This window comes from Mustela erminea, chromosome 13 (assembly GCF_009829155.1).
Source record: "Mustela erminea isolate mMusErm1 chromosome 13, mMusErm1.Pri, whole genome shotgun sequence".
In the NCBI taxonomy this organism is placed as follows: domain Eukaryota; kingdom Metazoa; phylum Chordata; class Mammalia; order Carnivora; family Mustelidae; genus Mustela; species Mustela erminea.
This window is the reverse complement of record NC_045626.1, coordinates 19,535,006-19,562,500: the sequence shown is the minus strand read 5'-3', so window position 1 is coordinate 19,562,500 and position 27,495 is coordinate 19,535,006. Positions and strand designations below refer to the sequence as shown.

The window sequence follows — 27,495 nt, the reverse complement described above, 5'->3', positions numbered from 1 at the left end:
GGAGTTAGCACAGAAAGAAGTATAAGAACAACCGAAGCTATATGCATGAATCTATGTGTTTCATAATAATTTTAAAAGAAGTCTTAATCACAGCAGCCAATTTTTTAAGGGTCCCTAACCTGGTCTGTTTGTTTCATCAGTGTCTAACTGAACTGGGCAGGTTACCTAACACGCAAAGAATCCCTTGTTATCACCAAAATGATAGGCAACAGAAGTTAGCCACACGCAACAGTGAGCCATCAGTCTCCCTGGCGGTCACTATTAATGTCCATTGAGGACACTAATAGTAGGCAGGTGTATTTTCTGTCATCCTTGGGGAAAAAAATTCCTACCAGTAAAACGAGAGTTTAGAAGTAGTGACCACTAAGAATACATCCACATTGTTTTTACCTTCTTCTGTAATTTGAAGTTTACAGTTCTTTTGTTATTTTCAAAACAGTCTTCGACAGGGACGCCTGGGTGGCTCAGTTGGTTAAGCAGCTGCCTTCGGCTCAGGTCATGATCCCAGCGTCCTGGGATCGAGTCCCACATCGGGCTCCTTGCTCCGCAGGGAGCCTGCTTCTCCCTCTGACTCTGCCTTCCACTCTGTCTGCCTATGCTCGCTCTCGCTCGCTCTCTCTCTGACAAATAAATAAAATCTTTAAAAAAAAAAAACAGTCTTCGACAGATATATTTGAGGTGAAGGAGAACTGGGGACACATACCTACAGCTGTCACGAGAAATTTGGGGGTTATCTGACCCGAAATCCCCAATGCACGACATCACTTACAAGGTGGATATTCATAAAAACTTGCTGAATAGATGCATGAAAGAAAGAATGAATGGCTACATTAAAGAACATGTAGATATTCGAATTCTCTACCACCTGAGAGTAGAGCCTTGGGTTTTCGTATTCACTGAGTTGCCTCACAAACAATTATTTAGCAATGACTCCCAACTTTGTGTGGAGCCCGTTTTGCAACTTGCGCGGGAACCAGAGACAAGGAACAACACTCTTCCTGCTCTCAGAGACCTGACCATGTGCCTGAGGATGTGGAACCTGTGCTCCCGAATAAAATGGAAAAAGATGACTAATGACTAATGTTTTGATTGTGAAGTAGGGACAATCAAACATCTATTAAGCAGACAACCAACTATCACACGGTAAGGAACCGAACCCTTCCCTCCCAATCACAGACCTCATTAAAGTAAATCTACCTCTTTTTCTGAAGAATGGCTCTATTATGCAGCTACTGAAAAGTCCAAATACACCTAATAAACACACGCGTGCACATGCACACACATAAGCTGGACATCATCCAGAATAAGGCAGGTGCTCAGTAAATGTGTCGAATGAATGGAGGAATGAATGATGGTCATATGAAGAGAGTGCCATTCTCCCTTCTTGGGTATGAGTAGGTAGTACCTGAACAATTCCATGTTTCTGTTGAAGTCATGCAACACCTACACTTTCTTTTCATATACCCTAGCTTCCTTCTACAAAGCCGTTCCCTTTGGCCCAGCATAGCTGAATTTAGCTAAACACTGTGCCCCAAGGAAAACAGTAATATTCATCAATAAACAGTGATTATGTAACATAAAGGGAAAAAACACACCAATAAATGAAATAGCCACCTTAGGTAAATAACTACTCCATCAAAATTTTTGATAATAAAACAGTTAGCTAATCCATGTAGAGCGTTATACAATTTAAAGAACATACGATGGCTTACACCAGATCTTCATAACCAGTACACCATGACAAGTATTATCATTCCTACTTTGAAGACAGAGAATTAAGGCACAGAGAAACTTAGATGACATTTCAGAGACCACAAAGCTAGGAAGGCAGTAGGATCAGGACGTAAGCAAAGTCATGAAATCCCGAGGGCTTAAATGCCAGGGTCCAACAGAGCTGTCTGAGAATTATAACCTGGCTACTTGGTAGCCAGATGACAGAAGTGAAGTCATATCACAGGTCTGAGTTTCAGTGCCTTCATTTTAACACAAGCACTTCTTGCGAGGACATCTAGCTCAGCCTATCAGGGACATGCTGGAAATGAGATTGCTTGTCCTTTTCCCTCCTCTGCTCTTTCCTGCAGGCAAGAGTGCGCTAGCGAGCGGTGGGGAAAATGATCCCCGCCCAAAACAGACTTAGGTAGTACAAGTCTACTAAAGTGGAAAAAGATTTTAAAATATAGAATGATGCTAACCTCTTCACTATTAAGCAAAGATATCAAATCACACAGCTTTTTGGAGTGCTTGCCACTATTGACATGAGAAGCACTATATACAGTTGGATACTTGAAAATATATTTCTACTAATGCATTAGTATCAAAATCTGTGCTCTCATATTTAAACATAAACGAATAGCAACATCTGCTATAACAGGGAGAGGTTATCTAAGCTACCCTTCTCCACTGAAGTTTAACTTATCCAGATGCAAAATACTTGGATTTTCCTGCTCTCCAGTAGGAGTCACTATAAACAAGTGATTTAATTCATAAGGTAAATTAATGTTGGTGTTTAGTTAGCAAATGCATATACATGGGCTGTTAATTTTAATAAATTTTCATAAATGGTGATGGTTTATACCTAAGGCACGTTAATATTTAATATCTACCATAGGCTGCAATGACAAAAGTCCTTAGTAGAGCACAACTTTGGAAAAGACTTAATTATCCAAAGGAGCATAGAGACACAGAGACACAACCATGCAGAGTTAAAAATAATTCTCCTGATATCCATGACTCGAGACAGTCTTGCAATCTAGTAGTGAACACCAACAAACTTCCTGGGTGTACATTCCTGTATTACTTTGTATTGAGATCTTTCAAATGTAAAAGAACTATGTTTTCTTAGTAAGCAAGTAAGTTTTTTACTTTAAAAAAAAAAAAAGATTTTCCTCAATTGGAATCCTAATTACCTTAAACTATTTCCAAAATAAACATTCATCTGGGGGAAATACTTATTTCCGATAAATATACTTGTCAGATGAATATAAAAATATTTATCTGAAGTAAACCCATATGCATGAAGAACTGAGATAAAGCACAAGCCGGCTCTGTCTTCTCAGTGGCATAAACTTATTCTCTTGGCACTACTTAAATACTATCAGGTACAACAGTTTTAAGTATTTGTATGGTTCAAATATAGACAAGTTTAGTTTGGAAGATCTTTTATCACAGAAAAGGATCAAATTATCAGCTGAGACTGTGAAATCTAATTTCTATTTGTGACTTTATCAGTGTCTTCTATTGTTATCTTGAATCAGATACTTTTATATGGCTTGGGCTCCTATGCAGATATCCAAATGGTTTATCACATGATCAAATATTTATTTTCTCCTTGGCTGGTCAGATGCCTTGTAGTCATATTGATTATGACATAATTCACACTGATTACTAAGGTAAGCAATGTGGGCTATTTTTTTTAAACAGATTTTGTCCCATAAAATATATGACTTCCACCTTTCTGTGGCAGTATTTCTCTTTAGAAGAAAGAGGAGGTTTTCTTATTTTGTTTTAGATGGTGTTACACAAGCTCACACAGACACAATATTTTGTTCTGGTGACAAATAGTAGCATGCAAAATAAATGCACAAAACCAAGTCCTCAAATTCTTGTATCCAGTTAGATCTGCTGCGAGTCATATCCCTACTTTTCCACATATTTTCTCATTTCTGCGATAAAGAATGCACTGAGTATGTCATTGCCCACATGGACATCACGTCTCTGAAATTCAGTAAAGCCAAAGATGTAAAAGAGAATTAGCCTACAGAACAGGGAACATGTATGTAAATGGCATGTGTGATATGGTGAAGCGAACAGTAAGTCACCAGACCAGAAGATACAGGTCTTTCTGTTTAGTTACAGGAGAAACTGCACGCTTGATTCTCAACTGAAGTTCACCTCTTCCTTCCTCAATTTCATGCAAAGGTCCATCATCATTGCAAAAGTCATCAATTTATTCCACCAAATCTCTGAAACATTAAGCGAAATGAGAAAAAAAGAGCACAAGTGATCCTTCCGATGACGGAAGATGATGTTTTAGTTAAGGGAAAATAAAAATTTCACTATGCTCCTTATTTTTCTCCAGGACATCGATCTCTACCCCCTGGGATAAGCGGAATGTTCTTTGAAAAAAAAAAAAGAAATTCCTTTATCCTAACCAAGTGTAATCCATAGCCAGTCTCCAAGTTTGATACAAAAACAAACCACTGCTATTTTGGTGCAATGAGGAAGCATCGCCCTGGACGATATAAAAACAGAGACGGAGGAAGTTGACTCAGACCGCTGCACTTCCCAGATGAAGGGGACGAGCGGGCTTACCACAATCACCTGAATCAGATGAAGTAAGACGCAACTGTTTTTTCCGTCGAAGCGATGCACGTGTAAAAATGAATTCCCAAAAAGTTAAGGGGGGATATCCTGAGCATGTTTGTTTGTCCGGATGAAGGATTCCACGTGAGAAACTTTTGACAAAATGGACTGGTGAAGCAGATTGGAATCTGGGCACAGGATGTACACAATTTTTGAAAATTTGTGAATAAATGCTGGCCTTCCCGATACATTGCTCAATGATCAGAGGGAAATGTGATATCACAATGAAAACCATTTTCATTCTAAATAGAATAATTGTCTAGGATTTGTCGACCCACTTTGGGATGGAAATTCTACCAATTTCCTGAGGTCCTAACTGTTGATTACATTTAATTGTTTAGAATCGTCCAACAAGTAGAACAACGAATTGCTGGGCAGAGAACAAACAGTTTTCAAATACTTTAATGGCTATCCCTGATAAACACTCGAAATAAAAAAGAGTAGGTAAAGAGAATGAAAAAAATGAGCTTTAAAATGGAAGTGAATGACCATACAAGAATTAACAACCTAGGCACACTCGTTACTGAAATGCCTATTTTATAAAGGTTCTGCCCAAAATATTCTTTTGTGTAAGTAGCCACGATGAGCAAGAATTAAGGGTATTTCAAGGAGAAAGGAGTAGCAGACTTAGGTTCCCTCAAGGTCAATCCATAGCCTACAGCTTAAGGCCATTCCTGACTTCAACGCTATGTTCTTTAACTCAAAATGACCTTGAATTTTAGCTACTTAGTTTTAAAAAATAAATGATCTCTTTGTTCCATTAATCATAACCACTTAAATATCCACCTCGCACATATACACAGAGATAACCACGAAGATACAAGTGAGACAAGTTTTGTTTCCTCAACCATTAAGAGAAATCTCACGGGCAAGCCAAAAGACATTTTCAGAGTTTTTAAAGGGATAAGAGGCAACTAAAAACAAGTGGGGGCTTCTACTAAATAAAAAGGAAATAAATCCATAAGCTCTCCTTGATACAAACAGCATCAAAACTACAACTGTTTTTGGCAAAAAATTGGATATTGACAAATTTTGGCTTCTAACATAGGCCAACCAAGTCAGGAATTAGGTGACGACTTCCCCAAAGTTATATGGTTGTAAAGGTATTATTTCCATTCCTTCGTAGTTGGGTAAAAGTGGATTTAAAATGATGTCTTCATAACCATAATTAGAATCATTGTGAACAGTGCTACCTTGCCAAATTGTGGTGCCTACGTAGAATATTGTCTCTGTTTTCCAAAATGTCAGTCAGCATTTTGCCTTCTTTGACCATGATTATCAAATGCATTTGGAACCTCAAACAACTTAAATCCTGCTTAAGAGGAGTCAGAATTCCATACAGGTCAACTCTCTCCTCCTTACCCCAAGCTGTAGAATGTGACACGCTCTCTAACTGTGTTCAGGGTCTGCAAACCAGGTTCTCCATGTGGGCTGAGCACCTACCTACATAGTGTCGGCGTATGAAAAACGTGTTGTGTGCAAAGGAAGAGTACAGAAAATACAACAAACCTAAGAATTCCTCAAGCCATACCCATTTTGTACATGGGCTGTGTCCTTCCCCCTTGCTGGCAGTGTTGATCTTTGATCCATTTCTCATACTTTGGGCAATAGAAAAAAATAGGTACACTTAAAATAAAATTATTGTGGGGGCGCCTGGGTGGCTCGGTTGGTCGGGCCGCCGGCTCTTGGTTTCAGTTCACGTCATGATCTCAGGGTTGTGAGATCCAGTCCTGTGTGGGGCTCTGCTGCTCCGTGGGGAGTCTGCTTCTCACCCTCCCCCTCCTCGTCCCCACCCCCACTCGCCTTCTCTCTCTTTCAAGTAAATAAATCTTTTAAAAAACAAATTAAAACAAAATTATAGTGTGCAGAAGGCTTTCTCAGAGTTAAGCACTTCTGTATTGAGTCACTATTAGTACAATTATTAGACAAGTGACAGAATTTCATCATAAATAATTATTAAACACAGAAAAGTAAAAAAATAAATAAATCATCTTTTTTTTTTTTTAAACTTACTTTCAAAAGAGCTAGTTTCTGATTCTCCAACCAAGTACGGTGGAATGAGCCCTCCGTCCCCATCACCTGTTCCCTCGTGCTTGTCAGAGAGAGCAGTCTCATGTGGAGGCCAGAAACCAAGACGTTGGTTTGAGTTCTTGCTTAATTTCTGACTAGCTCCCTAAGTCTGAGTGAGTTCTGGTTATCTAAATCTCAGCTTCTTTATAAATAAATGTGTTTCAAATAAATAACTGTTAAATTGTGATCATGACTGGGGTTTTTTCCCCCCAAGTTTGGAATTCTGCAATTTATGGTTTTACTATAATGTGGTATCTCTGGACCATCAATCTCTGAAAATAGGAAAACAACCAAAAATTGTTCCTGCAGTTAAACAAGGAAAAGCTCAATTGTAGGGAAAAGATATACAGAAGCTTCTAGGCAGAAGCTCAGTTACGTATCTGCACCTCCCAGCAAGAGAATGACATCACGTTCTGTAGTCGCTTCCAGATGAGGACCATTCTACATCCTCGGATTCTCTAGCGAAGTTTAATGCCATGAATTGTTGCTAAATAAACCACGCACCTACTTTACTGATCCCGAATATTATACACTTATAAAGAGGAAAGATCAAGATTGAACTTTCTGTGCCCCACCCTCTAGCAACGTAATATGCACAGAACAAGAGCTTAATCACATTTCACTCAGGGAGGGAATGAGGAACAAAAAGAGATTTATTTCCTTCCTTTCTCTCACGACAGTAATCATCAGGTCCGAATTGTCAGAAAAACACATTATAGTCAGCCCTAAGTTCAATTTGAGACCAAGTCAAGCCTTTGCAAAATGGAAAAATGAACATCTTATTAGACAAACATTTCAAACAGAGCTACACCTACTTTATATTGATAAAACACAGACATATGCGTAGTTATGATAAATTGTTCCCCTAAATGTTTAAATTTTCTAGTGGTTATTTTTGATGTCATGAGCCTGGCCTTTCCCTCACCTGGATTACAAACAGCGACAGATTAGGGCTGGACCAAGTTCTATTTGCTGGGCTGGCAGAGAGCATATTCATTTGCACATACACTTCCCAGAAGGGGGCTTGGAGGATCTAATTTATCTTCCTTTCTTCTGTATAGAGCGGCTATTTTCTCAATGGAATAATTAATAGTGCCAACAATATGCCAAAGATATAAAAATGGATACACGCATGCATTGTCACTTTTGAGATGTGATACTGTCTTGTCACTTGGAATGTGTGATGCAGACTCCTGTTTGGTTTATGTATTCCTTAATTTTTCTGGGTAAGTCCACTCTCTTTAGTGACTCTATATTCTACTTTGAAAATTCAATTTTATAAACATATTCTTAGAGGGACAACAGATTCTCCTATGGCTAGACATTATTTCCTAATGACGTGGAGGAAAACAAAACAAAGAAGCAGGTGCTTTTGTGTCATTTCCACATATTTAACTTTTTTTCTTATGTCTTTTCCAACCCATTCCATTTAACTTGATTCTAGGCACTTACAGAAATGGAAAAAAAAAAAAAAACCTTTTTTAAAAAGATCTCATTTTGTTTCACTGCTAACAAAAATATGCCAATGACAAGAAATTCACCGACAATTACGGTTAATCTTGGGGTTGATTTTCTCTATTATAGATTACATCGTCATCATAGACTGTGGGATTACATCAGTTGTTGGACTTTGAAGAGTCACAGTCTCTATATTTATTGGTCCACAAGATGCATCATGATAGTGTTGGGACCCTAAGGCGCATCTGAAAGTGAACTTTTGCTTAGGGAATACAGTCAGTGGTATTGTAGTAGTATTGTATGGTGACAGATGGTAGCTACAACTGTGGTAAGCACAGCCTAACCTTATATTAAGATGTTGGATCGCTATGTTGTACACCTGAAACTAATGTAACACTGTGTGTCAAATAGGCTAAAGAAATTTTTTTTAAATGAACTCTTGCTTCAACAACTACTTGGGGCCATGCAAATCTTCGCAATGGGAGGAACCTCCATCCACTGCTATACACATTTCAGGAATACTGGCACTTAGTAGATGTGCAATAAATATTTGCTGAATTTTTTTGATCCTTAAGCCTCATGTTGATTCAGTGCTAATTGGGGATATGATGACATAGGATCATTGATCGCTTCCACAACTCTAGCTGATATCAGGGTTCCTTAAACTTTCAGGAATAACAGACCCCTTTGACAATATGAGAGAAATTATACTGTCTGTCTCCAGTTAGCTCTGTGATATCCATATATGATGACTGAAATTTTGTTGACTAGAATTCTAAGAGAAAGGCAGTAACACTTTGTAGAGACTGATCTGAAATATACTTGAGATCTGGTTAAGCAGAAGCGGTATCTTTTATGACACAAGATTAATGCATCAAGTCTACCTAAAATTAACTAAGTATTTACAAACAGCTAATACAGTTTCCATATTCTTAACCAGGAAGAAATTTAGTCCGAACACATAAACTGAAATAAGTTATTGTTTTAATTGTTTATACCTTCTTAAAAAAATGTTTCCAACTTCTGGATATACAACCATAGACACCGAGTAGCAATGCAATAGTTTAAGATCTGTCTGTGCATCCTTTAGAATTCTCAATTTTCAGATGTTTGTAAGGAAATAGCCAGAATCTTAAATTTGCTATGCAGAGTTGTCTGTAGAGATGCAAATTTCACTTCTCTCTCTCTCTCTTTATATTCTTTTCTTTCTAAAAAAAAATTTTAAAACTGCAAAGTCATTTTGAATCATGCATTGCATGAAAATAGACTGTTTTAATACTTGAGATGGTTCATCTTTATTGTCTATGGCCCTTGCCTCCCACCCCAAATAAGCAAAAATAAAAAAAAAATCCTTCAGCTCACCGCCACATCTCTCCATATACCTTGACTTTTTTTTTTTTTTTTTTTTGAAGGAAGTAGAGGTCCTTCGTCTTAAATGTGGTTCAACGACATTTAAAACCAAAAATCTTGGTGAGTGACTACCGTGCTTCACGTGCTGGCCTTCACAAGGCCGGCGCTGTGTAGGTAAACTTGGGCCACGCCACCCCTACTGTGTCATAGGTTTAATCTGGACCCCATAATCTCAACTGTGATTATCCTCTTTGTTGTTTTCAAGGCTCCGAGTTCCCAGAAAAGTTGGAAGGCCGACTGAGCTTTATTTTCCAGCGAATATTGTTTTTGCTCTCTGTTGCTGAGTTGGGAGCACAGCTGTGCAAAGTAGTTTCAATGAACCAAGAGATGGTCACAGAATAACCAGCTCCGAACTTCACCCTGAGTTCACAAGGCGTGGGCTACAGATTGATAACGTGAACGCTTTCCCAGCCACCACACCAACACTTGCATGACTTTTTTTTTTTTTTTAAGATTTTATTTATTTATTTGACAGACAGAGATCACAAGTAGGCGGAGAGGCAGGCAGAGAGAGGGAGGAAGCAGGCTCCCTGCTGAGCAGAGAGCCCGATGCAGGGCTCGATCCCAGGACCCCGGGATCATGACCTGAGCCGAAGGCAGAGGCTTTAACCCACTGAGCCACCCAGGCAACTCCCCCGCCTTATTTTTTACTTGTAACTCTTTTAAGCTAAATCTGTGTCAGGTAGTATTGATTTAGGTTGATCTCAGGGGATTTTTTTCCCCCTGATTTTGCTCAACTTACACAGTAACGGACAGGAATGGCACCTAATTTCATTTTTCATACAGTAACTAGCATGTTATTTGCGTTTTAAAAATGAAATGGTAACAGTGGGAACAGAGCCTAAACTGCTAATTTAAACAGAACCGTAATGTTATCCTCGGGGGGGAAAAAAAAATAAAATAACAGCTTGATTTGGTAAAAGCATTGTTCTTAACAGTAAAAACAACAAAACGTCCTAAACCATACTCTACATACTTTAACATACCCTGAAATAACTTCCATTAATAATGAGTTTCAGTCTTATAGTCATAATTAAGTCTTCCTGGTAAATGCACTATTTAGGTGTCTTTTGATAGATTATCATAGGAGAAAAGGATCTGCCAACATTTCCAAACAAAATCTCCAATTATACAGTTCCAAGATAAACAAAATAGACTTTAAATTATTAAAAACTCTGGGCCACAACACCCAGCTTAGGAAAGAAATTCCTTTCAGAAGAAAAAGAAATAGTATAAACTCTTAGCTATTTTAAACAACTTCTAAATGGAAGAAGAAGACAGTGACTTTACCTTTCTAGAAGCGAGAGCAGATACTTCAAAATAATAACTCAAATATTAAGTGAGAGTAGTAATTTGAGTTATATAGTTGAATTAATAAATTATGACTGGGCTAACTTGGGACTAAAATTATTAATTGTTTAAAATAATTCACTTCCTGGTCTAGAAAATATCTTAATCTTGACCTAGAGAAAAGTCACTACTTAGTAATATCTTTGTTTAGTGGCTGAGAGGCACTCAGTTTCCATTGTAAAAGATACCCGTTTAAGTGGGTAATATCCAAATATATACCGATGCATCATTCAGATCTTACTTTTTCAAAGGCAGGGGCAAGAGAAACTGGTACCATATTTTAAATTTAATTATAAAATCAATTCTCAGGAATTCAAAATAGTGCCTAAGAAGCAGGCTGAGGACCAGATTTGGCCACTGAAAGCTGGGCGAAGCTCTTGCTGAAACACAAGAACAGAACAAGCACATTCGATCAGAGAGTGTGTCGGTCACAATCGTGGGACTTACACCCAGGGAAACCTGTCCTTAATTTATCCCGCCGTGTGTAGAATTGGCAAGGATCTCCAAACATCATTTACATACCATATGCCCTGAATTACCTAGGCACAATGGATGTGGACAAATATGATGTTTCAGGTCTGACTGTTTGCTTCCTTTTGCAAGTTTTGCAGCTTTCACTTAATTTTCCCCATTGCCACATAATTTAATGCAATATTGCATGTTGCCAAAGAATGTTTTGCTAAATCAATAAATAGTTCACTGTGCTTTGTGATTAGAAGAAGATGACCCTGAGGTAGGTGAGCAGGAGGTATTATTTTTCCTATGTAAGAATCAAATAAAGGCAATCAGCTCTTTATGCTTTGGACTCATTTTAACCTTTGTTTCCTTAATAAGCATATAAATATAAGGCATTCAACAATAAAACAGAATTCAGCTATTCTGGCTTCTCTTTAAGACATTTAAAATTGGTCACCAAGTTTTCATGTTTAAAAGGGATTCCTCAAAATAGACTCTATATTTGTTCCTCTTATAAATAAAAGGCATTATGATTGTCCTGTGCCTTGGTTTCCCTCTTCTCTCAGTAACAGTATTAATAAAAAGCCAGTAATATTTGTCCAGATTCTGAAGCCAAATTTAAGGTCAGGCTGATAAAAATGTATATTTAAACCAAAAAGATCAATAGCCTAAAAAAGGCTTGGAACAGAATTACGTACATATTTTTTGTTGTGTACTATAAATTTGACTGTATAAACTTCCAATTAAAAATGACATTCACACCATCATTTTTGATAGAATTTTGCACAGTAGGAATACTCATTAATGCAGGGTAATACAGTGTGATAAGCAGCTTAGACATCAAAATAGTAAAAAAAAAAAAAAATGCCAGTTGGTCTATTCTGTACATGAGTAAAATAAAACTTAAAAAAATTAAATACCTGAGGAATTAATTTAAAAGAACACTTATTGGCATACATATTTATATACATATATTTTAACTCTGTCAAATCAAGCACATCCATTCTCTGGTCAGTTTCTGTAGAGATCACAGTCCTAGTAACCACCCCCCCCCCAAAAAAAATCCATCCTACATTTGTTGATAAAACATGAAATGCACTGCTGTTTTTGAAACAGAATAAAATACAACTTAAATTATTTTACCCATCCTATAATTGCCCTTCCAAAAATTGTGTGTGTGTGTGTGTGTGTGTGTGTGTATGTCTATTTACCATTTAATATGAAGTATCTCAAATATCTGAGTTCTTTTCAGTGCTGGTAAAAGAGAAGTAAAAGCCCATCAGCTAAGTATGTGCATATGGGTCATTTCTTGATCTTTAACTGGAAAATACAAAGTGTTCATACATAATTCTCAACTGTATGTTAAAGTAACTGGCAAATGAGGTGTGTCCATACACTAGTAGAGAAATAAGTAAAAGGCAATGTAGTAATTTCAGAATACTATCAAATAATTTGCTTCCTTTAGGGGACAAGAAAAGAAAGAAGCTTCCACTTGAAGACCAGCAATGAAAGGGTTAACAGACATATGCTGTATAATTAGGAGATGCATTAATGATTATGAATAGTAAATGATTTGGTGCAAAGAAAAAAATTTTAGTCAAAGGGACATGTACCTATCTTACATGTTTATTAGTAACTGTATATAACTAGAGAATTCTGCTATTAAGAATCTTGCATTATTGGTGTAAATACTTCCAAGGGTACATCAAATTGTAATCTTTCATACGACATCCATCAAACCAGGCTGGAGATTTTGACAAACATTAAACACAGTAAGGAGGCAATTATGTATGCATGATTTAATCTGCAACTAATTAATATGCAAATTTATTCATATGTTAGTTACTAAATTAAAAATGCAAAGAAGCCCTTATGGTGATTCTCGAAATTTTGCACAAACAGAACATTTAAAATGTAAGAAAAATGAAGTTTTTTAGAAACCCATAACACACTTTTAGTGTCTCCAGAACCTGTTGCATTAAGAAGACTCAAAAATATGTGTTTAAATACTAGATAATAATTTAAAAGGTGTGCTAATTTTATGTGAGAATGTGGGAACAGAAAGGTTAATCAGAATTCTCTCGAACTCTTAAGAGATACACTCTAATTACCAGACAAATGGTATTCTATTTCTAAGCTTCCTTCCCTGCTTTTAGGGTTGTCAGAAGTTGGTCATCTTACTGATATCCTGCACAAATGGTTAGGGGAATAAATAGTATTTGAAAGCAACCAGAGATATTGAAAATTCTAAGGGAACTTTGAGAGACCATTTGGTGTTCACTACACATACAATTCACTCCTCAAGATGGCAACTCGCTCTTTTCGCCTTGGGGGAACAGCTCTTTGCAAACACAGAAATGGGAGGAAATTCTAGAGGGAGGCTAGAAATTCTCCCAAACTCTCTTCCAAATGAATCTTCAAAGAAAATAATGCGACTAACACAAGAGCAGCAACCTCCCCAAAAAGCAGAAGGTAATTTCATCCGAATTCAATCGGGCTGTTTTAGCCCTGCGTTTTCCAGACAGTCCAGAACTGATTTGAATCTTTGATGGGAGATGAGGGTTGTGCAGTAGTGATCATTTAAAAATATCTCTGGGTGTCTGCATACAAGGGAGTATCCAGTCAAGTGCATATATTATCCTTTGGCTCTGCTGCCTTCTGCAAGAGTCTGATTTCCCCAGGACTTCCTCGAGACCAGCAGCAGCAAAACTGTGTGGATCCCCTCTGCCCTGATCACCTTTCTCATCCCAAGTCCGGCGGCCCTGTATGCAGCTCCCGAAGCTGGCACTTGGAACAGCTGTACTGGTTCAAGAAATCAACACAACTCAACTGTATGAGGACGCACAGTAACAGCGTCTACGGCTCTTCCCGGGGCACTGAACTCTCACCCACGGTTTAAAAAAAAAAAAAAAAAAAAAATCGCCATCAGTCTCATTGCTGCCAAGTGACACACAAAAAGGAAGTTAACCATTGGCTGTTACTTGCATTCACAGTCTGACTCTGATCTCCCAGCTTCCCTTAGCCCATTCTGATGCCAAGCGGACTACAGCTTGCCCATTTCATTTCGACCACGGCAGCCAAAAAAAGCCCTGCCCCACCGTGCAACGACAAGCAGTCTGTTTTGATATTAGTACCTCAGTATGTGATATAAGAGAGTCAGATGTCCCCCAAACTATGTGCCCTCCCCTGAGGGACTCCGTCCTGGCCTTCCTTGGCCGAGGGATGGGGAGCGTGCCACAAATCCTTAGCTTTGAAAGCACAGGGGGAGGAAACACACCATCCGCAGGGCTCGGACAGAAATGGCGAGGAGAGACTCTTGTGGGGAAAGGATTCATGGCCTCCAATTCAGCACTCGCATCTAACTGGAAATATTAACTCATATTCTATTCACTCCCTGCCAGCCAGCATACATGAGCACAAACTGAATTACATAAGGAGTCTTTTTCTTATGTAATTAAATCTTAGGAGACGCTAGTAAGTAAACATCAGATTTTCTTTCTCCCTTTTTTTTTTTTCCTCCATAAAAGGAAGAGGAATTGGGGAGGGGGGGTCAGAAGAATGGAATTTTCCCCTTGATTCTCAGAGGGAGAGGAAGATGGGAGTAAAATCATCTCCCCTACTCCCTTGTCCTCGTCCCCCAACACATTCTGATTTCTTCGCTAAAGGCATAGAATCAGACTCTAACCTGGTTTAACCTCTCCATGTGCCCCGTCATGTTCTCATTCCCTCCAGCATTAACAGAGCAGGCCTTTTACGATTCCAAGGAGGCATCATCAGGTGAGGATCTCAATTTCTGGGCATTTCAGGAATCTGAGGGTAACCCAGGCCTCTTTAATTTTTACAGGTGACTCCATTTTTGTTGTGACCAGAACTGAACATAAAGCTTTTAAAAGCTTAAATGTACACATTTATGCATTCATTACACAGTGTTAAATCTAATTTGTTCTTTTTACTGTCACAGGAAGCACATGTTTAAAGCAATCTGTTTCCTCATGTGAATGCTTTCCTGTCTGTTTAAAAAAAATTGCGACACACTTTACCCTGAGTAACCAAGAGGTGATCATAAATATCCCTAAATAGCATTAAACAGATATGAAAGACATTAACACTTTCAGAATGCCAAAGTAGTATTAAAAAAAAAAAAAATTCTAACAGATGCTCCTAGGTCAAAAAGTGAAATGTGTGTTTCCTGAAAAAACACTCTCATCAGAATCATAAATGAACTGTGAGCGGAGAAGAGGTGTTGCTGAACAAACGGCGATCCTTTTGGGGAGGAACACAGCAATCCCCTGCCAAAGTGTACTTGCCATAAAAAGCCAAATTGAAATGGAAGTTTGATGAAAACCAATATCCTTTGTAATCCACAAGGTGGCAATGACTACAAATGAGGGGTGCCTCCACCGGATCTACCCGGGTTCCCAGAGAAAGACTCTGTCTCTGTGAACCCATGCCTCAGTCCTGTTCGGGGACATGAGGAATGGGTCCGGCCAGAAGGACCTTTCCCGGAGAGTCTAATGTGCTGCCTGGCTTTTCTGTCAATGAAAACTGGCTGGGAAAAGTCATTCGCTGTGGAACGCAGACAGCAGGCTCTCTCTCCCCCACCCCTTTTGGCAGATGTTTTTTTCTTTCGATGCAAGAGTTCACTAATCAGCCCTTATTAAAAAAAAAAAAAATTGTTTTAAGTTTCCCTTAGCTGACAAGCAAAAACAAGTTTTCTTTTATGAATTCAGCAATAGCCATGAGGGTATGGGCGGGGGAGAAGAAGAAGAAGAAAAAAAAAAAAAAAATCAAAAACCCCCACATTACAATGTGGCAAAGGCCAGAATCCAGCAATACTTTGACTTTACCTTAAAACATCTGTATAAATAGTCCTGTTTCATGTTAGAAATTTACCTCAACAGTCCTAAACAAATCGAACTCTGTTTTACTTTAGAAGCGAAAGAAAGTGCCACACGCTCCCACCTACTCAGCACATCTTCGTCTTGCCGGATGAAGCCAAATCCCCAGGCCTGACCTTTTCGCATGGGGACCAGAGCCAGTCCTACAAAGGTGGTTCATCACTCGGGGGGGCCCGCTTCTGACCAATTACAGTGGGACTGAGAGAGGATGTGAGGAGAAGCATGTATCTCCTTATCGCTCAGAGGCAGGGCTGATTCAGGCATAAACAAATTACTGGCAGAGGGAATCATATTATGAGGCGCTCTGTCATATTGGCCTGATGTCCCATTTCAAGAGAAAAAAGATGGAGTACATACTTGCAACACAAACTTGGTAGAGTGGTTAAGTCTAATGATTAAAACAGCTGACTAGGTGTCTTGGCCTGATAGAGACACTCCTACAAGGACAAAGATATACAAAAAGTGCTTGCAGGTTTTTGTAGTTTTGGGGAAAAAAAAAACAGTGAGCTCCATGAGGTAGAATTCTTCTACACGCAGCTGGGACCCCAGTCTTAGTTTCTGTTCAGCTGCTAACTACACCAGTAAGCTGTGTGTTCAATTTTTCCCAAGTGCTAGAAGAAAGGGTAGGTTACCTTGCGGCTGGTGTTAACATTGTGGGGGGGCTTATTATTATTGTCATTAGAGGTTATCATTTCTTAGATATTTACTATGTGTCAGGACCACACAGAACACATCACATATATTTTGTCATTTATTTATTTCTCCCAATATCCTTGGGGGAAATGCATATTTTCCTCATTTTTAAGGGAAGAATTCAAGGATATTACATCACGTGCCCAAGGCCATGTGGCTAGTAAGCAGCACAGCCAACAAAAAACCCAGTTGATTCCACGCTCCTAACCACTAGATCATACTGCCTCTGTTGCAGAAATGGTATATTGAATGGTCTAGTCTCCTTAAGGGGTCTGCCTGGGCAGAAGTTGTACATTATAAACAGTGAACACCTTAGAGGTACCGAGGGTCATTCTACAGTGAGATGAAACTTTTGAATATTTAATTTGTTCCAGAGAGGCAAATACTTGATATGTTGGATCAGGTTGTGGAGACCTTTTTGTTCTACTGAGGGTTCTGAATAGCCAATCGCAGGCAGCATAACATCCTGATTAAGGACAGAAAAGCCTTCAGACAGACTGCCAGGGTCTCAATCTCAGCTCTGCCATCTACTAGCTGTGTAACCTCAGGCAAGTGTCTCTACCCCTCTGTGTCTAGTTTCTTTAGCTATGAAGAGTAGGCTATCTCATCTCATAGGATTTTGTCAGCGTTAAAGTGATTTATTGGAGGCAAAGTGCTCAGTTCCTGGCTCAGGATAAGCACGGTGGTAAGGGTTTGTCCGGAGTGTATCAACCTCATCTCCTGAAGAAGGTGTTATTTATACCATGAAATAGGTTTGTGACCCAACCAGGGCAACGAGGTGATTAAGTAAAGATTATGGGACAATTAGTTAGGAAGATCTCTTGCTTTCTAGTGCAGTGTTATTTCCCAGTACCCCACTTTTATTACTATCATCATTCTTGGAAATCCCTTTCAAGGAAATATACAAGTCAGTGACTTTAACCTTTATGGGACCCCCCCTCAAAAAAAAGATGTAAAAAAGATCCTTACCCATTTCAAGGTGGTTACAAGTGGGTAAGGGGACTCAGCATCCCCAAATCGAGCCTGAAGGACAGTAAGCCCTGTGTTTCACTGCATGTATTGGTTTTTTGAACGCATGGCCTTCTCAAAAGGCCAGACTTCATGCTCTTTAAAATACTAAGGTCATCCCCAGCAGTTGGGGATGTGAGTGACAGAACACGGGGAACTTCCTTAAACAGGAAGGACCTCAGCGGTGAAGCTTCATGATTTAAATAAAGAGGACACTGAAGAGAAAGACCTATTCGGTGCTGCTCGTTGTGCTGAGTTTTTTGGTTAGTTGAACAATATGCTTTGAAAAAGTATAAAAGAAAAAAGAAACAACTGAATGAATGAAAACTTCTGAAAATGCTTTCTTCTCCCTCCCACCGGGACGCCCCCAGTTTGTTATCATAGGGTTCAGCTTAACAGCTAGGTTGTTGGTGGACTTTACTGAAGGGAAAACAAAACATCATTGTTTGTAGAATAATTACTTATTGGGATGTGAATTTCATAATTCCAACTCTATCTGCCCATAATAAAAATGCTGAATTCCATTTCTTTTGCCCAACCCTATCAATTAAGCTATAGATGATATGTACCAATGTGTTGTATATATCTAAAAATAAAATTCGTATCAAGACACTCTATGAAGAACCCACAGGTTTTGGCAATAAAATTTCACTCATGAATCATATGCCTTAGTATTAAATGGCAGAATTTGTACCTTTTTATGACAGAACAATACTTTCAAACAGTACAATAGTTACAGAAACAGACTGATTTTCTATTTAGCTTCGTGGCTTACAAATTTCAAACTGATTCAAAAAGTCTTAATTCCCAGGCCATGAACATTCTTTTAAAACCTCAGCTTCAGTGGTGAGGAGAAATGAGTTGACTACTACTGGACCCTGCGACCCATTTTATTTTTTATCTCCTGTGCTAACCTCTCAAGTTCTCAGACTTTCCTATGCTAAAGCTCGGGTTTTTATACGTGACTTATTACTGAATTATTTTGTACTCAGTTTCGTTTCATAATGAGCAAGCCAGAAAATATTATTGTACCCTAGGTTAATACACCTGAGCACTTGTGAAACAACTGATTTCCCCAAACAGGGTTCCTTTGAAAACGTTAACGCCAAGAAATCGGCCTCCTACTCGAAACTGCTTTCTCAAGACAGCTAATGATATACTCTACCAATCGGTACAAGGAAAACCATTACAGTGTTATTAGAAGTATAATCCAGGAGGCATATTTAGAATGATATAGGCTGGGGAGGAGGAGGCTGCTGTAGACAGACTCTTTCTCGGATGGTATCAAAATTGCTCCAAAACAGCATTTTTTCTTTTTAAGGAAAAAAAAAAATCCCTAGATGGTAACAGTAAGTGGGAACAGTGACAGTTTCTGTATGTGTGTGAGAAATATACCACAAGGGTCATTTTTCTGAGAACACTAAGTCTTTCTAATATGAGTCCATGTTTCACAAAGGAAATGCCTTTTAATCGACATCGTTGCAAACACTACTGACACACAGCAACACACCAAAACATTTCTTTACACTTTGCTACCAAGGGGGCTTTGCTAAGAAACGCCCTTCTTCTTCTTCTGTCCCACTGAACACTCAACTGAACCTTGTGACACTGCATACACGTACAGGTCCTCATCCGAATACTCTAGAAAAAAACGCTTATATATCAAGTCTCAACCTTCCTGGCGTTATTTAGGATTGATTAATTCCTCAGATGACAAAGTTAGGCTAAAAAAATGATCGTGGCTGTTGCCGCACGACTTGAATATAGGCCCCTAAAAGTGTTCTCTTCAAACTCGAATTTGCACATTCTTTCAGAATGGAAATCTGTGCTTCTCACCGACACTTAAAGCGTTTTCTCAACCTTGAAATCCTACAAAATGCAGACCCTTCTGCACTTCCTTAATTTCTCTGAAGAGGGAGTATAAGCTCAAGCAAAGCATAAAACTCACAGAGCTCTGTACCTATGGCACAGCAGCAACTACCAAAAAAAAAAAAAAAAAAAAAAAAAAAAACCGGAATCATTCACATGCTGCTGTTTTGAGATAAAATAATTGAGTATTTAAAACGACAAAATCTGCACTGCATTTCATAAAACCTCTTATTCTTTTTTAAAAAGAGCACACTCCACTACACAAATACACCCTGGGACAGATGAGATCAAGGCTGAGAATCTTATGCTATTGCGTGGAAATGCGACTTTATGTTCAGTTTAAGAATTCAGTGCAATTTATTTAAAAAACAAAACAAAGCAAGTGTCTGTCAACAGCCTGACAGAATTTAATCTGCCTTAAGAAAATACAACTTTGCTATTTTTGAAGAGACTCTTCATTCCTTTTAGGGTTATTGCCACATATTTTGAGAGACTCTTACTTAGTCCTCCAAGTTCTATCTGATTTTGATTTAGGACTTTCAAACAAAAACTTTACTATTGTTCGAAATCAGGACAACATACCTTGAAAACACAGAAACTGTCAGCGACTGGGGGGGGCTGGGCAGTGAGTAATATAGAGTTTCTATGTTAGAAAATAAAACGAATGGTTCAATCAGTGAAATACGGGAACTTTAAAAAATGGTTCCTGACCAAATATTGAGCCAAGCATCTATATTATTCCACAAACATAAAGTAAACGCACAGTCAAACCACACGCTGCAAAACAAGCTTGTATGATTTCAGAATGCATGCAAGCCTGTTACAATTCTCTCTCTAGGTAAGCCGCCTTACAGTAGCTTCTTGGATTTCTTAATAATTAAACCACTCAGACGGAGTCCAAGACTTCACACCAAAATACACTCTTCAGTGCGAGTGATAAAATAAGGTTCCAAATAACAGTTTCCTGAAATGTATTTCTCCTTTCTCAACAAATGAGGCCAGTTTTATACTAAATGCTATTGTTCCAGTTGTTGAAATCTTAGCAAAAGTCCTGATAAATCTTAGGAGGTGAGATATCAAAAAGTTGGTTAAAAAGATAAAAATACCCACGGGGGCAAGGGGGAATAGATATCAAGCATGCCACCTTAGAAGAGCTTGCTTGGTAGAATAATCAGACAAAGGGGGCCGGGAAGGCATCTCTATTGAGGAGGAAACTAGGTGGTTGTGTCTCATTCGGAGTGTTTGACACATATATCCTTTTCATTTGTAAAGATAATCCCAGAAGAGCTCACAAATATGCAAACCTTTCTTCTATAGTTGACTTTTGTGTTTTTCTTCTTCATTTCATTTCTTCCCACTTTATATTTAAAATATACACACCAGAAGTCATCCTTTTAAGGGGAACAGGAATAGGTTTCATAACAGAGAGGATGATAGAAAAGAGATTTCATTATTCCAAAATTCCAAACAAAAATACAGAAATCTTGTAGCAAACTCCTGAGAGATTGGAATGCCTAATGGTACATATGTTGTGTATTTGGATGAATCTCATAACGCTTATGAAATATTCTTAATAGACTAAGAACCCCCAATAAAAACTTTAAATATAGAGATTCTCCTGTATTTGTCTCATGACCAGCAATTCATAAAAAAACCATAATGTCCGTAGCCTCTAACTGTAATGGAGACAATAAGATTGGTTTTCAAAGAAAGAATGTATATGCTGAACTTCTGAAGCCTTTGGTTTAGTAAATTCAATATTAATTGTACAAAAATATATGTTCTCTGTGATGAACATCTTCTCAACTTTCAAGGTACTCCCCGGTGTCATGTGACCTATTCTGTGTAACACTTTTGTCCTGTTGGGGATGATTTAATTGCATTATACTTTATCTCTTTTCTGTCTATACATTTCTACAACTAGTAAGCCTAATTCTAATATCTGAACTTCATATTTCAATATCTTTAGTTGGAGAATGGGTACACTAAGTTTAAAGTTAACTATTGTGAGCTATCCAAAGATTTTAATGTAAACATCTATGGTTACACTTTTTCACAAAGGATCTACCCCTCCAGGAATGAAATTTGATGAGGCTCCTCATTTTATATCTTATCACATAACTGGTTACTCTAGAATTTCCTACAAAGGATGGTGTCCAGGTAGCTGACACTAAGTTCATTTTAAAATTAATATAAATTTTATTGTAACAAAAGCTATATTATCCCTCAAGTTAAAATTCTGCTGACATGTAATAGCATTACTGTGATTTATGATTAATTTCAAAGTGATGGGGAAATGATATATTTTAAGTACTGAAGTTTTCAGTCATATATAATTTCTGAGCCTTTAAAAGGGAAAAAAATGATTACCAACTTCTTTTTTACATTGTGATTTCCTCAAGTGTTTGAAAAAGAAAAATTTTTTTTCCAAAAGTATTTTAAGGTATGAACTCTACATCATTTTTGAAACCTTCGAATATGAAAGTTTTTTACATATTGTAAAAGACACAGGATACTTAATGCCATCAACATTACCCAACTTTTCCTGATATTCCTAATAATCTCTTCTGTAAAAGAAAGTCTCATTTAAACTTTAAGACTTTATTTTCTTTAAGCATTTTTCTGTTAAGAAAATCGGTAAAACCTGGTGTCTTATACACACTGAATTTTTATTTTTCAAGTCCTCCTAATGATGAACTAATCTCAAAGTTTCTTAGAGTGCCCAAATCTTATTTTAGAATCTTTACTATCATAGAGATTGTTGTCCTTAGGACCCATGTGTCCAAAATTATCTCTGACCACCTAATGCAAAGCTTGCCAGATCTATGTGATTTTGAAAACTATAAGCAAGCAAAGAAAAAACAACTGTAATGTAACATTAAAAAAAAAAAAAAAGACTTTACTGAAAAGTTCAGTTTGGAAAAATCCCTGGTGATAAGACATGCCATAAACTATTTCTAAGGATAAAACTTCTTATTTCTAGAGAAATCTAAAGTTCCAGGGATTCCAAATGGGGAAGACAGTGAGACTGTCATTGAAGTTTCAAAACTCAAGTTGGAAGTAAAGATAAATTCCACCCATGTTCGAAGTAGAATTGGTTGCTGTTGTTAACAGTTTCTGGTTAAATGTATGTCATTTCACATTCAAATTATAAGAAGATGGAGTTTTTCTGTGTTTCCATATTGGTGGGCCCAATAAAGTTCTCGAAAGACCCTATCTTTGTGCTTTTTAAGTATGTGTGGAAAAAAAATATTTTAGAACAGCACAATGTGAAAATTTTTTGCTTTGTAGATTTTAATGCCTCCATGTAAATTTCTAAGAATTATGGATCATTTTCCCCAAAAATGTGATTTAATGGGTGTATTTTTCTCCGCATGAGTTCAGGATTCAATATGCATGATGATGCGGCTATACAAAGACAAGAAATCTGCTGGAAAGAGCAGTAGAGTTGAAAAGTGTTAAGTTTGAGATCTAGGATTTAAAAGAGAAATCCAAGACACAGAAATCAGACTGGAAGTTCACGTGCAGATCCAAGAAATCAGACAGGTAGAAGGGATGCTGGTGTCAACAAACAACGAAGCTTTACTGTCCAACTCCCATCAAGAGATGGGGGCGACAAGAAGCTGGTCTGCGACGGAAAAGAACATGCTGCGATCTGAGCAGAGAAGAGGAAAATGTTCTGCAGTACTAAGCAGGGCTCTGGTGGGCAATTAGAGAGTTGTCATTTCGCACAGCCTTCCCTTTAAAGAGACATCACCCCAGCCCTAACTCCAGGCCTCGGCGGTCCAGGGGGCCAGACTTCCTCCCCTCCACTGCGCCTGTGCAAGGCGACCCCGCAGGATGGTCCTCCCGCCACCCCATCACTGTCACGCTTCCGCCGTGACTCCAGGTCTCTTCGAGGCAATGCACAGCACAAACACATTCAAGGATCCTGCCAGATCGATGGCATGATGTTGGGCCAGGCTTATGTTTCCTCTCTCCCACAGATGCTGCAGTATTTTGAAAAACGGGGCCAGGCGAGCCCCTTTGCTCTCATTTCCTGGGAAGATCCAGACTAATGGCGACAAAAGAGGTCCAGCCTCTGTCTTCCGGGAAAGCCACAAGTACTATCTGATTACAGATGTTACAGTTTAAATGTTCTTTGTTTTAGGTTAAGGACGAGAAAGGGCCCATGTCGGAAAGGAGGGGGGGGTGGAAAAGTGAGTTGACACAACAGATTGTGACAGATTTATTACTATTTATCACGGTAAATATGTATCGCAGAAAACATATAAATGTCTTTATCTAGTCGTAATCACTCCAAAGGAAACCTTTGATTAGCCCCAATTTCTTATTATTTGTAATAAAAGTATTCACACATACTGAAGCAAGTTTTAGGAAGTGTCTCTTGTCAGATTTACAGTCATCATTTTTATTTGAGCTTAAAAAAAGAATAAACATGGCAGAGGTCTAAAAATATGAAAATATGGGTCTACTGGGGCAAATGTGCTACAGTGACTATTGCAGACTCTTTAGATCAAATTAAAACATATATATTTTGTGTGGTGGTAAGGCATGTGGATCTTGTTGTAAATAATAAGCAATCCAATACATACAACAAACCTAATATAAACTAAGTTAAATTGTGATTAGAACAGAGCTGAGATTTTTTTTCCAAGTAGTAACAATAAATAGATGACTGGATTCTAAAATCGACCAAACTAAGTCATCCTTTTTTGCTTAAAAAAGAAAAAACAAATAAAAAATAACAAGGATAAAATTTCCATTTCAATTGAATTTTCCTCCTTGCCTTTCCAAAAACAGGCTCTATTTACAAAAATGTTCTTTCAGGACCATTAAAACATTTAGCCAAGATAAATTGTCTAAGAAGAGTAAATCCTGAACTGACCATCAAAAGCCAAAAATTAAATAATACAAATTAAATTTCCAATTCCAGATCTACTGGGAAGAAAGGAAAGATACTTTTATATTTCTAAACATCTGACAACACATCAACACCACACCAACTGTCTAAACAGCAAAGAAAAAACTATTTTCAGTGAAATTTTCTATAGGGAAAATTAGCTCTAAGGAAATACTTAAAAATTTACAATGAAGTAGGAGAAATTATTGTTGACAACGATTAAGCAGATAGATATGATCTAATGCCATACCAAAGCACTCCTTGGAAATTGTGTCGATTTCTGCATAATTTTAGCATTGGAAAAAACAAAGTTCATTTGATTCTGAGGCATAAATAAGGTTCTATAGCTTTAAGTTTTCCATGGCTTTTATGACACACAGCTATTCTATCATTTCAGAAGAGTCAAAGGTCCACTTACTGTATTTAATACTGTCCGTATTAGGTTCAGGCATGTTTAAAATGTAAACAGCTGTGAGGACTATATCATTTGAAGTTGTCATAAAAGCTATTAAAAGCTAAAGTTTCATCTACATTAAATCCACCACAAACTTCAAGCTTAAAATATGCTTATAAAAACCTGAGGGATATTAGTCAATTTCAATACAGCATAGAAATTTAAAGAATAAACCACTCGGCACATTTTTAAGTGACTTACTGGTAGTCCAAAGTGACTATTTTATACACCATTGGCAGTTTTATTTACACAATATTTTTCTATATTTATGGATAATTTTGTGATGCTTCTACAACATTACCAAGTCTATGATAATCAGCATACAAAATTTGTGTTTTTTTCCTGATAAAGACTCACTCTGATATATTCACTTAATAATTTTTTGGATGAGCTGAACTGAAATCAAGTCAAATACACAGGTGTTTGGGTTAATCTAATCTTAGCACATTTGCAAAACCTATTATTCTCCTAATTTATTAAAAATGAAGTAAAACTAATATGCGAGCATTGATTGGTAATATGTTTTCAGAAACCCAAATATCATTTTATTTCAGAGGAGAAGAACTTACAATAGGGCTCATTAGCATTCTTTTCAAAGAATACTAGTGCCCTACAGAGCACAGAATTAAATTAAATGAAATCAAAACTGTGTATCTATACCTGTATCTACCTCGAAGGAAGTTGTAAATTACAGAAGGAAGGAAGGAAGGAAGGAGAGAGGAACTCATATTTTTATTCTACGTAAGGAGGAAGCTCGTTAGGGAAAGACTGGTGCTAAACCAAATTAAACAAAACCATCTAGGAACTCAGATTTGAAAATATATGTAAGAATTGAAAATAAAGAGATCTTATTTAATTGTGATCACAACAGCCTTTTGCTACGTTGGAGACTGGAAGGACCTCAGCCGCGCCCGAGTCCAGCTCCAGGTATTAAAAAGACCCAGAATGCTCTTGGTTACAGATGTTTCCTCTGGTTGTCACCTGGTACTCCTGACACAAATGGCTACTGATGCGGCTACCTCTGAAGCTTTTATTCCGTCACCTCTCTAGAAAATAGAGACATTCTCTCTGCACTCTGGGCTGAAACCCATGTAAATTTTTCCTAAATCCTCTCCACAAATCTCCTTTCGCATGCAAATCCATAAATCATCATAATACCGACAAAGAATTTAACCAACAGATGAAACTAATACTCATTCTCTTGAAAGCTCTGTACAGGTAAAACTCCTCCAACTTCAGGCACCTTTTCAAGGCTCTCTTCACAGCTTAACCTGCCTAGTATCAACACAACCACCCAGCCTTCCAGGATATGCAATTAATCACTCCAACGCGGGTCAGGTGGCTGGACGTGCGGGTCGCTCCTACCCCCCAGCCACATTCTAGAGAAACCTACAGCTCTGGCGCCTAGCACATTGTCACCCCCCTCTCCCTCACATCAGTACGAAACAACAAAATAAACAATATGCAAAAGCAGAAACAAGCAGTACTTACTGAAGATGGCAAACCTGGAGGAACTTTTCGAACTTTCTTTGTCTGCACCTCTGAAAGAAAAGGAAGAGGGGCGGTGAGGTCCCCGCATGCCCATTTTCCTAACTAAAACAGATTACACCACGAAGCCATTTAGATTAGACCAGATTTTCTTAAGTCGTTACCTTAGCAAAATGTCAGTACCGCTATCGTATTTTATTCTGGCAGACATCAACTTCTGCCTTTTTCGTAAAAATCAAGATCTTTAACTTTTTTTAAGCTTTGATTTTTTTTTTAAGTTGCCTTATATGGGCAGCCAAGAGAAAACAAGAAATAAGCATACACCAAAATAGTTCTCTTGCTACTAGAAGTTGTTAACATACCCATCCAATGTACTACCGGGGAGGGGTGGTCACGAGCCTGACATTTGAGGAAAATTTTATGGTTTTGGAGGGTGGGGTGAGGGGAGGGCGAGAAGTGTGGTATTAAAAGAGAGAAGAAAGAAAAAGACGACTAATAATCACTCAGGCATTCAGACAGAGGAATACCTTACCCATGGCACTACTGTGAAGAGGCCTCCTTCGGGGGTTATTGCTAGAATACTGATAATACTGAGAGCCAGGTTTGGTGGGCGACAGGGTTCCTGGGGTGCCCATATCCATGTCACCTCCAAGGAGACTCTGCTAAAAGGTTAAAAAGGGAAAACAAACATGTAAGGTTAGTTTTTCCGCATTCACCACCCCCCAACTGATTGTTAGTACTTAAACCCAGGCAATAAACAAAACAGCATCTGGTAAAACTGCAACAATGACAAAACAACCAAACAAAAGGGAAAGCAATCTCAGAAGCCAGCCCAAAGTTTGTGATTCTTTTTTTTTTTTTTTTAATTCTTTGCTTTTGAGAGGAAGGTAGAAGAAGGTGATTCTCATTCAACAGTATTTTCATCTTAAGACAGCTCACATTTTAATTTTCTTTTTTTTTTTTTTTTTAAGAAGAGGGCATTTAGGTCAGACTCATGGTTTGGGGGTTTTTTATGTTTTTTTTTTTTTGTTTTTTGCTTGTTTGTTTCTAATCGACACTTGGGCTCCTCTCTGGGA

At 38.0% G+C, this 27,495-nt stretch overlaps 1 protein-coding gene across 13 annotated transcripts in view; it reads right to left on the bottom strand.

Annotated features, from left to right (window-relative positions):
* Positions 1 to 27,495, bottom strand: part of TCF4 (transcription factor 4) — a 348,714-nt gene that overhangs the window by 96,244 nt on the left and 224,975 nt on the right. For 11 of the 13 annotated variants that reach the window (XM_032311422.1, XM_032311430.1, XM_032311426.1 and 8 more), the window contains 2 exons: positions 26,952 to 27,081; positions 26,423 to 26,472 (listed from right to left, as the gene is read on the bottom strand). In XM_032311422.1, coding sequence (XP_032167313.1) covers positions 26,423 to 26,472; positions 26,952 to 27,081 — 180 coding nt within the window. The remainder of the gene's footprint in view (positions 1 to 26,422; positions 26,473 to 26,951; positions 27,082 to 27,495) is intronic. The other 2 variants (XM_032311425.1, XM_032311428.1) reach the window with 1 other exon arrangement.